Genomic DNA, 17,200 nt, shown 5'->3' with positions numbered 1-17,200 from the left:
TCAAATTTAAATCGGTAAATAATGTTTTAAACCTACAGAGTATAGGTTAACATTTGAGAACTCAATAGAGAGCTAGAGGGAATTAAAAATAGTTCAAAATAGACTTAAGTATCCTCCTAATAACTTTATTAGCGATCAGCTTGTTTTCAATCAAGCGGATTGCTAATCGATGGTTGGTGACTATTGACATGGGTATACCCTATAATATTAGAATCTTAGACATGATAATAAACACAGTGCAACATGTCTTGCTGAATAAGCTAATAAATTGTCGAAGTCTAAGGCCAGGGCTGTTGTAGCATACAAATTAATATCGTCACCAGTATAACCTGATCCAGTGATAAATACTTAATTAACAAAATATAGCCCTCATAATTTTCATATGAAGTGCAAAGCGTCCGGTTACGGTGATGGCGCTATATAATTGGCCATTATACTTCGTTATTATAGATAGTACAGTCAAATACGTCTTTTTGTCGGACAAAATTCGCAACAAAGCGATTTTAACGGGATATTTTCGGGACAGGTCCCAGGAATCATTCCAGAGAATTCCCAAAAAAAAAGACTTCAGGAAAATCCACAATTACCACTTTTCTACCACCTTTTTACCACTTTGGTATTCCGCAAATAAGTCACGTTCTGAATATCCTAGAAGATTTTAGTTTAAAGCAGTGTGTTTAGAAAACAAAGAAGAACAACTTTCTCTTTAACAACTTTTTCAAAAATAAATTATTTAATTAATTAATTAAATAATTAAAAAATTTTCAAATATTTCAAAAATATATTTTGATAACAATGTTCACAATTACATTCCACGTATAATGAACTAATTTTTATAAAACTTTTGAAAATTTTCACTTTCAATATTTTGGACTTGTAAAATTTTCGAAATTTGTAAAGAATAACCACTATTTACCACTTTTTACCACATTGAATCTCCGCTAATAAAACGACTTCTGAATGTCGTAGAAGGTTCTAGATTAAACCAGTGTGTTCAAAACATAAAAGAGAACATCTTTTTATCTGATAACCTTTGGATTAAATAATTAATTAATTAGTTAATCGATTATTAAACAAATATTCAAAAATTATAATAATTATTTTCGATCAAAATATTTTAAAATTACATAACACGAATAATTGACAACTTTTCATTAAACTAATCGGAAAATCGAAGCAGTACTTTATATAACCATATATACTAGATAAGAGTCTTACTTATGAGTCCTCAGCTGGCACATTGGTGCAATTGTGCTGACATTTGAGGCAGGTTGATCCACAATGTATTCCTGCTTTTCTGCATGAACAAGCATTGCCACAACCTGACTTTAAATATAAAACAGTTGCAACTGATGTTTTGAATGAGCTTTTTCGGAGCTGTACTCATAAGAGTGGTCACTGGAACATGCGCCCCATTGTTCATCTTCCATCCCCATTCCCCAGCTTATCGGATCTATAAGGTCATTCTCATCCCACGCCTGCAGCTGATGGTAAACACGATAAGTGCTGCCCCCTGTATAAGTAATGTTTCAAATCGGTATTATAGCAGCAACGTGGTCGTTAAATAACACTTAGAAATCAAAATATCCTCCAAGTTACGTTTAGGGGGAGTGGGGGTGCCATGAGTCAATACACATACGTTGAGTCTTATAATCAACATGTACTCGTGTTTGCGAACATGCTGTAAACTGCACTATAACATATTGCAATAGGCCATTACATTCGGAATATGATCTGAAAAGATGGCGCGAAACGGATTGAAAATGACGAAGTTATCAAGCAATTTGTTTATCTCGTTAGCGAAACTGATTGGGTTATCAATGATTACCCAATCGATAATCACGTGACAGGATGTTAGGATACCGTAATTGGGCTTTCTGCACGATTTCTATGCCACTCATTCACTGGATCAGACACCACCAGTCGGATCCACGGAGTTGGTAAGGATCGGCTATTCAGAACGATTCCGATAGTGGGAATCTAGTGCACTAAGCTACGGAGAAATAATAATAATAAAAGTCACGTCGGAGAAATTTTTGGGCGAGCGAATTAGTAAGAGCCTAACGTATGTGTACTATACCACCTCCCCCCTCCCCCACACAATAACTTACCCTGTCTGTAATCCGATTTGAGGATTTATCATTTGGTGCGATCTCTACGTTACAGAATGGATATTTGTTTAAACTGTGTTCGTGAACTAAAGATGGTTCTGACTCAGTTACAACGGACTCATCTTCATTGGCCGATATGAATCTTTGGAACTGGTCTATGATCACTGTCTGCAATAACACACAATAGACGTCACTCTGAGCAGAATCAGTCAGGCCGTTGTACTGCCGTTTAATTTCGTTCAGTGACCAGGGGTTGTTAAATGTTGATCCAACCTGTGTTACGATGGTTTGTTTATTTATACAGAGTATGAGAGGCCTCAGGATAATGAATAGGACTGTAACCATCCGTTTCAAACTTGCTGGGCATAGTTTAAAAGTTAGTGTACTTACTTAAAAGATAAATAGTTAAAATAGTACCTGGGGTTTAACTCCTATTCACCGGAATTAACTCCTCATTTGCCTGGTAAATTAAAGAAGAGAAGTCAACATAAAGTAAAAGCTGAAGCTTACACTTCCAAACGATAAACTGACAATCAGAGATAAGATCTCTAGTTAGCGATTGAAAAATTGCTAAGTCTTGTTTAAACAACCATTTTAACAATATAGTTAAGCACAATACTAAGTCGAGAGATATGATGTGTTAATATTTAATAGTTATTAGTTATTATTGAGTGGAACTATGTAAAAGGGGATCGTTGCTAGCGTTAAAACTGTTTTAACCCTGCCATAGTCAGTTGAAAGTCTGATAGCATATGTTCCGTTTGATTTGACCAAACTAATGCCTTTCATTGCTTTATAATAGTATCGTACAAATTTGGATATTTTACCGTTTATTCCATTTATCTGGATCTCTTTTTATCTGTTATCTAATTCTAATCTATGTGACGATGTATGTTCTGTTATTCAATTAAATTCATTTTACGTTTCACGTCACGGCAAATATTTTTGATAAAAATTATATTTTTAAATTTTTAAAAATTTAATTAATATTTAATTAATTAATCAATTGATTATCTTATCCAAAGGTTGTCAGATAAAAAGATGTTCTCTTTTATTTTTTGAACACACTGGTTCAATCTAGAACCTTCTACAAGATTCAGAAGTCGTTTTATTAGCGGAGATTCAATGTGGTAAAAAGTGGTAAATAGTGGTTATTCTTTACAAATTTCGAAAATTTTACAAGTCCAAAATATTGAAAGTGAAAATTTTCAAAAGTTTTATAAAAATTAGTTCATTATACGTGGAATGTAATTGTGAACATTTTTAACAAAATATATTTTTGAAATATTTGAAAAATTTTTAATTATTTAATTAATTAATTAAATAATTTATTTTTGAAAAAGTTGTTAAAGAGAAAGTTGTTCTTCTTTGTTTTCTAAACACACTGCTTTAAACTAGAATCTTCTAGGATATTTAGAACGTGACTTATTTGCGGAAAACCAAAGTGGTAAAAAGGTGGTAGAAAAGTGGTAATTGTGGATTTTCCTGAAGTCTTTTTTTTTGGGAACTCTCTGGAATGATTCCTGGGACCTGTCCCGACCATATCCCGTTAAAATCGCTTTGTTGCGAATTTTGTCCGACAAAGGCTTAAATTAGGACGGATTTGACTGTACTAAGAGAAAACTTTAACGATGAGCAATAGAGCATAAAATATGATTATGAGCATAACATACATAATGATATGATAATCATTATCGTAGAGCTTTGAAGTTTTAGTTATGATATTGAATTGAGCATAATAATCCTCAACCAACAATAGTACGTTCCGTTTAACTGAATATGTTTATGTATAATTAAAACTTTACCGCTCCTTAGTCGAGGATTAGTTCAGAACGTGATTTATTGTGTATTCAATGGGATCGCTCCCTTTCACAAACAGCAATTCGTTTATTAAACTTATTATACTATTGTAGTGGTAATATTTATAATAGAAAATAAAGTACTGAGGGATTAAGAACTTTAATTTACAGTAAGGTAACCCTGCGCTGGCAGAGTCGGAAAGACGGACTCAAAAGACGGAGTCAGACAACGAATGAGCACCAGAGCACTACAAATATAAATAAGTATAAGTAGATATAGACAGAGTAGGTCTGAATATTTTGTTGGGGTTTAATTAATGAAAGACTGTTTTGTTGGCAGACAATATAATATAAAGCATAATAAAACATAATGGAGCATAAATATAAAGCATATTCAATATTGGCATTGGCAGTATTGAATACCAAGCACCAGATGGATAGCACTAGCGGTATATTCAAGACATAATGGCGGCCAATGCAGTTGAAGTGAAGCGCAACGATTGGCGTGTCCAAACAAAACCCGCCTAGCTACATTGCGAATGACGTTTCATTCATTTAACAGTTTAAAGACAACATCTAGTTGCGGCGGTTGCGGGATCGAATATTTTCCATATATTTTTCCGCGTTGTCAACTGTTATTTTGCACGAAAAATCAAAAACGTTGCGTTATAACACAATTTCAGACAATTTGCCACTCCCAAATGGTGCCTCCGACATAAAAAATTATTTTGAATAACACCAAATATCCTAAAATGTACCGCCATATCGATGGACTTCTTAAAAAACATGGCTAAACTAAAGGCCTTAGTAAAAACTGTCATTACAGTGAAAAATCGAACCCCTGACCAGAAAAGCCGAACCGATTAAATATAGATAAACACGTAGAGTTATTTAATCTGTAGCCTCTTAAATAACATGTCAAGTCATATACCTCATTAGGGACCTTATATGCACGTATTGTGTCGTGTAACGATGGAATACAGCTAAATATGTACTCACATGAGCACCAAATGCGATGTGAGCTCTCATAAATCACAGATCTTGCACGAACTGACGGGCTAATTCATTAAAAATGTGGGCCGGTAAAAGAAGAGGCCGGGAATATGGAGGTACCGGGTATCCGTACAGCTAGAGACACGGTAAAGATAGGATCTACTGCATATTCCATTGCAGCTCCTTAAACCGGATATTAAACCTGGCACAGACAGTGCCAGGCTGGCACTAAATATGGATGTTATGTGTCGAGGACCAGATATGCTATGTGATCCAGCTGACTGATTAATAATCATGGATGTAAAAATTGTAGATTGAATTGATGCATATGTTATTATAAAGATCAAGTGCCCTCGAACCGATATCAAAGACTTGTAGTTGTACCTTGGTCCTTGGAGCTATCTCAGACAAGAGTATTCACATATATTATAATTGTTAAGAATTATATTACTGATAATCATCCATGCATTAAATCGGGAATATTTTAATAGATTTTAATTTTTATCGACCAGAGTGTAATTCAAATAAATATTTGATAGTTGCATGAATTAATCTCTGAAAATACGAGTGCACTGTAAGGACGAGTGCACTGTAAGGACGAGCATGATTTTTTTAATTGTAATTTTTAATAGGCAGTAATCATGATCAGTATCACGACTCTTGACATACAAACTATATGAAAATAATCAACGTTTCAGCATTCATAGTCATTGGTCTTTTACTAAGATTCATGATTTCAAAAATTTCAAGGGTCTTACTTAAGTAAGCAAGCCCAATTATAGGAACTAAAACAAGCATGTAAGGTGGACACCAACTTGGCTCAACATACGCGGTAGTTTAAAAGAGCAACAAACTAGGCCGTAGATTAGGCTAAGAAACATACATACATGCTACATGAAGAGGTCTCCTCCTAGTCGTTGGAGTGGCCTGCATCACACACATCTCTTCTACGGCGTAACATGTTCCTCCATTCCACTCGCTTTAGAGCCAACTGTTTTACTGCATCTCTGCTGATGTTATCGACACCTGTAAATTCAGCCGCATCCTCGAGTACACAGGCCATCCAGCCTTTGCGGGGTCGTCCTCTCAGTCTCTTTCCATAGTTTGGTTTCCAATCCAGTAAGAAATTGGGAAACCGCGTCTCTGGCATTCTGACAACATGTCCGTACCACCTTAGTCTAGCCGCACCGATGAAAGTTTCGATAGACTTAATTCCAGCACGCCTGAGAACTTCTTCATTGGAGACATGGAAGAACCACTTTATCTTCAAGATTCTTCTCAGGGAGGTCAGATGGAAGACCTCAAACCGTTTCATCTGCTTCTTTGTTGTGTTCCACACTTCGGCTCCATATAACAGAATAGTAATAACAGCAGCCTTGTAGATACGGATCTTGGTGGGCGTTCTTATAGTTCGACTGTTCCATATCTTCCAAAGCTGATGGAACGCACCATTAGCACGCTGGATCCTGATGTCAAGATCTCGGTCAATGGTACCATCCCCACTGATGTTGGCACCAAGATAAACAAAGTTGCTGACCTGTTCAACAGGTTCTCCCTCCACTGTTAGCTTTATACTGTCTCTTTCGGTGTAAGGTCGCTGGGACGCACACTTGCTGATCGCCATGCATTGTGTCTTTTTAGCGTTGATCTTCAACCCAGCATAAGAGGTGTAATAAGCTATAAGATCAGTGGACTCTTGCAGCCCTTCTTCAGTATTGTCCATCACTGCCAGATCATCAGCGTAGTCACTGTCCATGATAACTTTTTCATCTGCACCCTTTAGTTCCTTTTGCAGTACAGCACCATTACTGATTGCCTTGTGAACCTCGGCCAAAAAGATTCCAAAGTTCAGACAAAAATTAAATACAGGGGGGCCCTGGATATCACCCTGTCCAGTGCCCGAATTAACAGAGAACCAATCAGACATTTCACCATTAACCCTGACAGCACTCATGGTTCCGTTGAAGAATGCCTGAAAGATTCTAACATATTTCTCAGGAAGTCCATAGTGTCTCATGCTTGACCAAATAAACTCTCTTCTGATGGAATCAAACGCTGCCTTAAAATCAATGAAATTAACATAAAGTGGAATGTTAAACTCAATGCAGTTGTGAATAATGGTGCGGATGGAATAAATCTGATCAATACATGAGCGGTTCCGTCTGAACCCACACTGATTTTCCCTAAGAAGACACTCCATTCCAACATCCAGCCTCTTAAGAAGAACCATTTGAAGAACCTTAGAAGACGTTGCCCTAAGAGTTATACCCCTATTATTGCAGCAGTATGAGGTGTCTCCCTTCTTTCCGATAACCACTATAACACCTTTAAGCCAATCCTCAGGGATCACCTCTTCCTCCCATACCTTTTTAAACAGTAGCTCTAGTTGGCCAACAAGAGCACTTCCACCATACTTAAGTTGTTCATTAGTTATCTCATCAACCCCTGCACTTTTGCAGTTCTTCAGTTTCTTTAGAGCATAACTAATCTCATCTCTAGAAGGAGGTCCATCAGAACAAGAAAGGTAGTCAAAACTCGGTTGTGAGGGCACACCATCGAGGTCATCAAGATTGGCATCCGATAGTGGAGGATTTAAGAGCTCAGTAAAGTGCTCCTTCCACCTTTCCTTCTGACTGTCCGGGTCTGTAATAAAATGACCATCCTTATCCCTAACTGACATACCCACTTTCTTCTTCTTTTTCCCAGAAATCTTCTTTATCTTATCCCAAACTTCCCTTTGCTGGCCTTTCTTAGAAGCCTCCTCTAGATCAGTCGCTATTTTAGTAGCCCAGTTGTTGTCGTCAATTTTACAACTTTTCTTAACTAATTTATTAAGTTTAGAGTAGGCTAATCTATTGACGTTTGAAGTGGGATCCCTCCGTTTGAACATTCCCCGTTGCTCTATCAAGTTCTTAGAGGTTTGCGAAAGGTGTTGTTCTTTAACCTTCCGGGGACGCTTTCCAAGCACTTCCATCGAGACATCAGTGACTGTCTGCTTGAAATTATCCCACATGTCCTCAAGGTTGACCTCATTAGCCAGACAATCAAAACGGTTCTGAAGAGCCACATTGTACTCTTGAACCTTAGACGAGTTTCGCAAATGTTCGATAGCAGGCACATCGTGCCTTTTAGCAGTGATCTTAGCTACCGACTGCAGTTTGATTTGCAGCCGTCCACGAACAAGATAGTGATCTGAACCAATGTCAGCCCCACGACATACCTTAACATCGAGTAGCGAGTGTTGGAATCGTCCACTAATACAAATATGATCTATTTGATTCACAGTTAACCCGTTAGGAGACCGCCATGTACCCTTGTGGATGTCTCTATGCTGGAACAGAGTTCCACCAATAACAAGTTGATTGGCTGCACAGAAATCCATGAGCCTGGTCCCATTGTCGCTTGATGAACTATGGAGAGATTCTCCACCAATAACTCCCTCGAATCTATATCTGTTTGAAGTAACTTTTCCATTGAAGTCACCCAGTAGCAGTTTCAGATCATGTCGGGGCAGTTCACCAAACGTGTCTGATAAAACGTTGTAAAAACGATCTTTCTCTCCGTCATCAGCACCGTCAGTCGGAGCGTAGGCTACAACAACAGATATGTTGAGGTGTTTGCCGTGTAACCTAGCTGTTAAGACCCGCTCTGATGTAGGTACATAAGAGATCAGGGAGTTCCTGACCTTTTTGGAAAGACATAGGCCAACCCCTTGCCTTTTGATACCATCTCCCCTACCAGAATGAATAAGTAGACTACCATTGTCCAAAAGTGTACTTCCAGATCCTGGCATATGAGTTTCAGTAATACCCAAAATATCAAGACTGTAGTGATCAATGTTCTGACTGAGTTGATAAAGCTGTGAAGATGAGCTGACTAAAGATAAAACATTCCAGGTTCCAAAGTACATTGAGTGTTTGCTGTAGTTGATAGGATTGGACTTGCTGAAGTCAGTGTCAACATGAGCGATCTGTTGACTAATTACTCTGTTGTTATGACGAGCAACCACTCTTCTCATCAGGCCACTGGGGTCCCTGAGGCTTTGCCCAGTTGCCGTCATCCTGGTCTCACCCGACCTTGCAGAGGTAGAAGCACACCGTCCTTGATTTGTGTGTAATGTTTCAGTAGCAAACTTTTAGAGAGGAGAAGTTGCCAGCATCTCGCACCCGGTTTTTTATCGACCTTTGCCTGTCTAGATCCATAGTGTTTTGTTGCACGTCATCTGTTTATACTGGAGTCACCCAGGACAGATTACAATGCTTAATAGTAGCACCTCGAAAAGGATGTGATTCTTCATCACGCACTATGGTCATTGGAATAGGAGAGGTTATTGGCTTCACTGCCTTCACGATCACTATTCCCTGAGATTATAAATAATCTCTTGCCACCAAAAGAAAAGGTAATATAATAGGTATCACACTGCTCCACAAATATTACATCCAAACAAGAGGTTAAAATATTAAGTTCTAATCGAATTATGCACTAACGACATGCGGTAACCTATTTCTTAACACATATTGAGTTTAGGTTTTTAACCTGTCAGACATCATCCAACTCCAAGATTCAAAATAAAGGGAAGATAGAAAATGACGCTTGAATATGTAATTGTAGCTGTCATCAACATTCCCCAATGTCCTAACCTTCTTCGTCCCGTGGGCTCAGACGGCTGAATTACAAGACTGCCCCCAACGGCCAACATACGGTGCGTTATTGGTTACTACGGGGTTACTACATCTACAGAAAGTATCTACATCTAGTAGCGGTAGAACATTAGGATGATGATTAATCACTATACACTCGACTATCACGTGACTTTTCAACCCGTTCTCTAGATTACAATCACACGATCGAGTCAGGTTGGAAATAAACTGGGAATTGAACTTGTAACCTCGAGTATCCGTCATAAAAGCTTACTTACTACGAGTTACCCGTATTAGCATAGCTATTACAAATTATAACTTTCTGTCAGTAACACCAGTTATTGCCTGAGTTTAATAGCCTCTTCAACAGCGCAAAGAAGTCTTGAGCTGTTCAATTGGATTAATTACCCATAAAACTTGTGTCATACGTCAATTGTCACTTAGATAAAAACCCATCCCTTGACGCTTCACCCTGGATTTGCATTAAGAAGATCCGCACAAATTCTCTTAAAAAAGAAAATGTCAAAACATTTCAAAATTGGATATAGCGATTTATGCAGGGTATTCACTGCTCAGAACTCATAATAACTAAAAACAAACAAACATGATAGTCTTTATCATAAAATTCTTGTAAACTGTATACTAAACTGCTAATTTGATAAGATGAAACGTGCCTTTTTAAAGTTTCCTGGTTATAGCAAGTTATTATCTCGTAAGTTGGCACTCTAAGGCGCCTTTAAAACCTAACTCAACTGGTATATCATCGCTGAATGAAACATAACGACTTCTCAGAATATTGGCTTCTCAGAAGTTCATGACTTGCCTATAGTTATTGGTTAATATTTATATCTGCAGAAGGAAAAAAGCAAGTATTGTCCATTGTCCGATCGATAAGCGTAGGGAAGAACCTCTGGAACATGAATGACTAGATGTCAACTTAAGTCAGAAACCTGCTCATATCTCAATTTAAAATTACAACAACTACCTTAAGAACGACAAATTTAGTTTACCATAAATTTAGTCAAAATTTTGACTAAAATTGTTGCAAACCAAATTTATTGAGACTAAATTTTTCGGCGACTAATTTAAAAGCAGACCAAAATTTCAGTAGAGCATATATGATATGAATGTTATTGAGCTTACATTGTTCATAATTAATATAATGACATCACCGTTCATTATATTCATCATTTACTGCTGGACTACTTTGACTATTACACGTGTAATCCACTGCGTGGATTCATTCCATTCATGCTTTCACATTATCTTACTTCCTTTTTCCATCAGGCAGTATCTGCATCTAGTTGGACTCATTGAAGTAATTATGTGAACGACCCCTTCTAGAATTTAGCCTTAAAACCGATGCTACATGTAATGGAAAAATCAAATAAATGGAATGGAAAATGGTCTCGAAAAGTCGAAAAATGTTACTTAAACTGTTGTAGACCAAAGATTTGCGAAATTTGTGACCACCATTTTTGTAACCAAATTTATTGTGAACCAAATTTATTATGAAACAAATTTATTAGCCTTATTTATTGGGATTGTGGTGTGTCAATTTGCGACTTCTGCTGAACATACTTTTGAGTATGTACTTAATTAATTAAGTACATATATATTATCTAAGTTGCTCATGAATTGAAATTAATAAATTAACTATTCACTAATTTTAAACAGGCAGAGTTGGTTAAACTGAACGAAAAGCTCGTACAAGTTTCGATCAGTTTAACCCTTTAAGCTATACACGGGACCTTTAGACTACAATACACGAGTGAGCCAAAATACAATTAAGTCAAAAGATCTGACACTCACCGTAGACTATGAACCTAGCTGAACATTACGAAGATTTCTAACTCTTACACATTTAAACATAACAGTGGTAATGTGGTACACAACTATCAATTAGACAGAGTATTCTGCATTGGTTCAAATTGCTCGCCACGCTGCACATCTTCTAGTCTTCTTGAACAACTACCCTCACAGGCTAATGACATCCACAGGAGAGGTTATTAACAGTATGGATTTAGGAAAATATTGATATTCATGGTATTCAGTGCCTGATCTGTATTCGGTGCCTCTTTGTTCAGACTTCATGAGTACCTCAGTCTGGTACTGTGATGACGGTACCACACCTTCTGAATATTTATCTATAGGTTCCCAAACCCACGTACAGCATGACACCCTTTACTTTTAGAACAACAATTGCAATAGGACTCTTGGGAGCGAACGCGTCACAAAAATATACGTTTTAATAAAGCCTTAACCTCTTGGGAACACAGCAAGATACTATCACAATACAGCAAGATACTACCACAATATACAAATGATCTTATTAGTCCACTCTCTAACTCTGACAAATTAGTCTTATTTGTCGGCACTGAGTTGCTCTTCTAACATCTTCACTTCTTCAATTCAACACAAAGTAGATTAATGAGACATGGAAGCTCCCATGATCTTACCTGGTAACCTCTTCGATGAACAAAAGATACGATAAGAGAGATGGAAGTAATTGATCACATATTCTAAGAATTGTGAGAATCAAACGAGACTGAGACCTTTTCAGTACGTTCAGGTTTAGCTAAGATATAAAATCCACTGAAGTCTTATTGAATAATAATTCAGCAGGTAAAAAGGCGTAAACCTTAGCGTCTGAAACGGATTGGACTCGATTATCGACATAAATATCTTATTTCTTATTAGGCCGCCTGACAAACCCGATGGTGCCAGACGAAAATTATCAGACACGAACCAAGGGCCTTTTTAGGGAGGTCTAGACGTGAACACGTGACAGTTACTCTGTTAGTGAATGGTATCCTCAACTGATAGCTTGAATTTCAAGGCGACCACTATCCATCTCTAATAGTAGATTAGTAGGCGTGTCGAGTGAGATTAATGTAAATATTAATAATTAGGAAAAAAAATGTTCTGAACCTCCGAGCAAAGATCGCGATGACAGAATTTCAAGGGAGAACCTGCAATCGGGCACGATATTCAGTATTGAGTATATAATGACGTTAAAATGAGAATGTATCTGGTAATATGTATCTGGTAAAATGACAAAAGCAATTTCAGTGTATTTTCAGAATTGTGACGCACACATGTTCGTTGCTCATAGAGTTATATAGTGAGTTATATAGTGAGTCAGTGTTAAGTACCAATAGTTTAAAATTCTGAAGAATTAATAAAAAATAAGAAGTTATCCCATTTGTATTCAGCACGTCACAAGAATTACGGCCGAATTTATTGTGTAGTTACCAGCTAACCGACTTATTTCTTGCACGACGGAATTCTGTATTGAAAGCATTCTAGATGAGTATAGACAATAGTCTATATTCTATGAGTACAGACTATAGAATATATTACATAAATTCAGCCATGTGATTTTTAAAAGTATGATCAGGTTAGAGCGTGCTCGAGAGGAGTTATATCCTAAATCCTCATTCAGTTTTACGGCCTTAAAGAGCAAGTACGGCTCTAACGGCCCTTAAGTAACAGTACTCTACCACAATTACAGAACTGCGATATCATGAGATAATCAGTATATTATAATCAGTATATGAATATGACATGAATTAAATATTTCATGGACCAACTTAAGATTCATCATTGAAAGCAACATTATTCTTAATATATACATCATGCATGCTTTCTAATCAACCATGTACGCCTTCTAGTTAACTTCTCATTCCTTCTAATTAACCTCTTATGAAACATAATACATATCCCCCTCGCACTCAAGGAATCTCCTCTTGATGCCTTATAGATTATGTGACGTTTTCCCGTCCAAGAACGAAAATATATCAACAAGATAAAATTGGAAACTAGCAGATTGTAACTACACAATACCAGAACGATTAGTACCAGTGACTGATCACAATCACGCGGTAAAGCGTCACCAATAAACTCGTCATTAGCTGAAGATGAGCTACATTGATTTGCCGGGTCATTGGTAAGACACACTTAACTTCATTTTTTACTTTATTTCTTCTGTAACTTTTTAATTGGTGTACGACATTTGATCCTCAGAAACTTCATTTCTGGATTGTTCCCACTATACTTAGTTACTTCCAGAAATGAATGCACACCAACACCTATACGAGCATAACCCGAACTCTATCCACAACTCTCGTCCCTCATCCAACAGCAAATTATCAGCTTTCCTTTATTTCAGGAGTAAGATATTAAACATCGCTTCAAAGATCCTGATTCAGATCCTACAAATGGTATGATTCACTATTTTAACTCCCAGATACTATTTTAACCCTACAATGGTACGATTTCCCAAACATACCTCTACCATGAACCTGTCTGTGACGAAACTACAGATCACCCCTTAATGATAGCAGCTCATTTGATAATGTTTCTCAATCACACCAAACACTCCACACAACTAGGCAACCAATACCCCGATGATTTCGACACACCCTCTGTAGTATTGGTTACCACCTCCCCACTTACAGAGTGTCTGTATGATGGCTACATGATGACCGAGGGGGACTCTGACGATGTTGTGATAGTGTACTGGAGCTATATTTGAACTGTTGGTCACAGTGGTGTAATCTCCGATTTGTAGGTATCGTTATTGGCGTGTAGAAAGGTGCCCTCTCTATATCGCACTCTCTACCTCTATCTCTCTCTCTTGTCTGATTCCCATTTGTCGTGGTGTAATGTTTTTGGTTCACGATTTAAATTCATGTGGAATTGAATCAGATATATCAATTAAGGATCTAGATTTGAACATGAAAAGAGAAAAGATCGAATTCAAAACATCTGTATACAAAATTTAGAAACAAATTTAGCTTATTAATATTATTGCTGTATTCATTCTGGATTCATGCGAAACTGCTACCAGTTTATCAACTTATCATTAAGTATCAATTTTAGTTGTCTGTAAATCAGATTTGTACTTAACTCAGAGCAAGATACAGATAAATACCTATATACTTATTAAATAATACGTTAAATTCCCGAAATAAAGCACGTATAGTACAGCCCCCGTAAAATGTACGTATCGCCCCCTATACTGAGGCAGGTGCGCACTGCGCATGTCCTAGATATATCAGCCTGTAGACTGCAAAGTGTAGACACACTTTATACACATTATGTAATTTATTAATGTGATTTTTGTCATGCAAACACATCATTTGTTGTTACCGCAGTATTTTACCCTTTTTCTACGAACTATGGCGGTATTTACTATTATTTAAATAGATCTGGTAATAATATGTCAATTACACAATAGTTATTGTAGAAACTTGAATAAGAGTATAAGTGAGTTATATGTAAGTTATTTAGTGGCATCAAGTGTGTGGGGTGGAATTTCCACAACTATTTTGCTCAGAGTAAACACAACTTCCCGCAGTCGTCCATTTTTCCGAGAAAATCAGAGCCTGTCATCAATTCTCAGGATCTGGATTTATAAGCTTGGTCCAGTGTGCGGGATTGGTGTCATACTGTTCTTTCTAATTATTGAATTAATCGTTTTCAGTTTTTGACATTTGACAAGATAGAGGAGACTTTCAACCGCCTTACAAGTAGCCTTTAAATATTAAATCTAATCAGAGGCTAGTGATCGCTGTGAAAACAGTAGATTTACTTAGTAATCGAAATTCAAGAGTAATTGTCCTTAATGATGAGCAATAATCTAGGCCCATTCCTTGGAAAGTCTCTTTCATCTTAAAATTAGTCCTTTATATTAACTTATGTTATATATTTGATTTACTTATATTTAAATTTAAATTTATTTACTTATATTTAAAATCGGTCCTTTATATTTACTTATAAATTAACCTATTATATATTAACCTATTACTTATATATTTATTTATATATTTTCTTATATCCACTATTTGTTTACATAGCTTTTATTAGGTTGACTAGACTCGCTCTGTTGTTTGTAATTTATATGGTAGTTGGCACAGTATTTGGTATTTTAAAGGTGAATGTAGTGATATTAGGATATAGGAGCTTTTATTCCAAGAACTAGTTAGACTAACGCACAATCATCTCCAACGATGTGAGATATTTCTTCGAATTTAATTTTGAAAATTAATCAGAGTCAAGCCGAGTTTGTTGTTTATGCATAAAGTAGTCGAAATTCATGATTAATAAAGTCTCTATAATTTAGGCAAATCAGTATCAGTCATATCATTCACTATTTGAAAACACTTCCTATTGAATCAAGCTGCAGTCACAACAGCTGATCCGGTCACACCTTCTGCAGATGAGTCACATATTTCCAAGTATTCAGCAATTTGAGTTGAATTAGAGTTAAAAGCCTATAATTCCACTACCTACACTATATATGTATATTATCCTATTGGTATAATGGGGGAAAAGTCCTAAAAGTCAATTTGCTTCCTATTGGCTTACGTAAGTGTGATGATTTCGTTTAGCTACTATGTTGTATAAAACATTTGTACTTTTGTATTTTGCTATTCTTTAATCTTTAGTTACATTCTGTGGAAAGTATCCTGTATCAGGTGGTTAAATAGTTATTGAAATACTGTTAAGAGATGGTCAATCATCGTTCTGATGAAATCGGCCATCCGGTGAAATCAACTAACACAATTTAAATCCTACAACCAACTACCTTTCTATTTTCATGACTTAATCAACTGACATCATATTCGATATTCATGATATTTGATATTCATGATAACTCACATGAAGATAGTTAAGACCTCCATAAATGCCCCCGGTACCGGGCTGAAATTCAATGTTTTCACAAATCAGTATGCTACTTTGGCATTAGCTCAGTAGCTCAGTAGTCAGTGCTCACTGCTCAGGCTGTTGGCTCGAGGCCTTATTTTATTTATTTTCCTAGTTTCTTCTTGAATCGCCAATAATTACAAACAGGATCATATTGAATTTGTATAGTGTAATCTTACACCCCTGACTTATGAACATGATACGATGTATGATTGATACGATGTATGATTGATACGATGTATAATTGATACGATGTATGATTGATACAATATCTTAATTCTATCCTATTTGAAGTTAGCCTCAAGAGTCAAGATCGTCTACACTCTACGTATGATCATAATTTGATAGGTTTTCATTTTTACTTTGCCGCCAAAAATAGAGGTCCGATTTTTCTTGGAACACCGTTGATTTGTTAACTTTCGTTCCGGTACGTTAATCTGAAGAAAAATCCCGCTTTTGTTTTAAAAAAAGTCGAAAACAAGGGCCACTACGGTTCACCATACATCACTATCATATTTTCATCATGAGTCTGGGCTGTCAATTAAATTTCAGTCTATACGAGCTGCCAACCTGCAGGTAAGATATTAGAAATAAGATTATCTGATGGTTACTGACTCAGATCACACTGTTAGAGTGGGAAGTAATAATGAAGTACATGGGCCAGCAGTTAATCTAACAACTGCAGTATACAGCACAAAGCAGCTGATTCGCTCTGATCCAATTTCCTCCCTTTATCGCTTTAGGGCACTGTATCCAGACTGGGAGTAGGTAATCCACAATTTAGAACTTCTAGAAAATGAGGTAACGTCTAAAAGTTGTAAGCTTAGGATATGTTTCTTTCAAAATCATGCATAACGCTTAAAATCTTCATGTCACCGAGGATGACATAGTGTCTGCAGGCTTTCTCAGAAATCTCACAACATAATAATATCAGGATTATTACACA

The 17,200-nt window shown here is 36.6% G+C and overlaps 2 protein-coding genes across 2 annotated transcripts in view; one reads left to right on the top strand and one right to left on the bottom strand.

Annotated features, from left to right (window-relative positions):
- LOC134816726 (arginine and glutamate-rich protein 1-A-like) overlaps window positions 1-17,200 on the top strand; it is a 1,122,901-nt gene that overhangs the window by 189,756 nt on the left and 915,945 nt on the right. The window lies entirely within an intron of this gene.
- On the bottom strand, window positions 995-8,921 carry LOC134817354 (uncharacterized). Its single transcript, XM_063826490.1, has 2 exons — window positions 6,211-8,921; window positions 995-1,031 (listed from the first exon to the last, which is right to left on the bottom strand). The coding sequence occupies exons 1-2, from the start codon at window positions 8,919-8,921 to the stop codon at window positions 995-997; spliced, it is 2,748 nt and encodes a 915-aa protein (XP_063682560.1).

The sequence above is a fragment of the Bolinopsis microptera genome, chromosome 6, assembly GCF_026151205.1.
Source record: "Bolinopsis microptera isolate Bmic1 chromosome 6, MBARI_Bmic_1.0, whole genome shotgun sequence".
NCBI lineage: Eukaryota > Metazoa > Ctenophora > Tentaculata > Lobata > Bolinopsidae > Bolinopsis > Bolinopsis microptera.
This window is presented reverse-complemented; position numbering and strand designations above follow the sequence as displayed.

Excerpts from the sequence above, each read along its gene's own strand:
- LOC134817354 (XM_063826490.1), bottom strand. The coding sequence starts at position 8,921 with ATGAGAAGAGTGGTTGCTCGTCATAACAACAGAGTAATTAGTCAACAG. Across the intron at positions 1,032-6,210 it reads ACAAAGAAGCAGATGAAACG|GTTATCAGATAAAAAGATGT; the intron begins GTTTGAGGTCTT and ends TTTAATCCAAAG.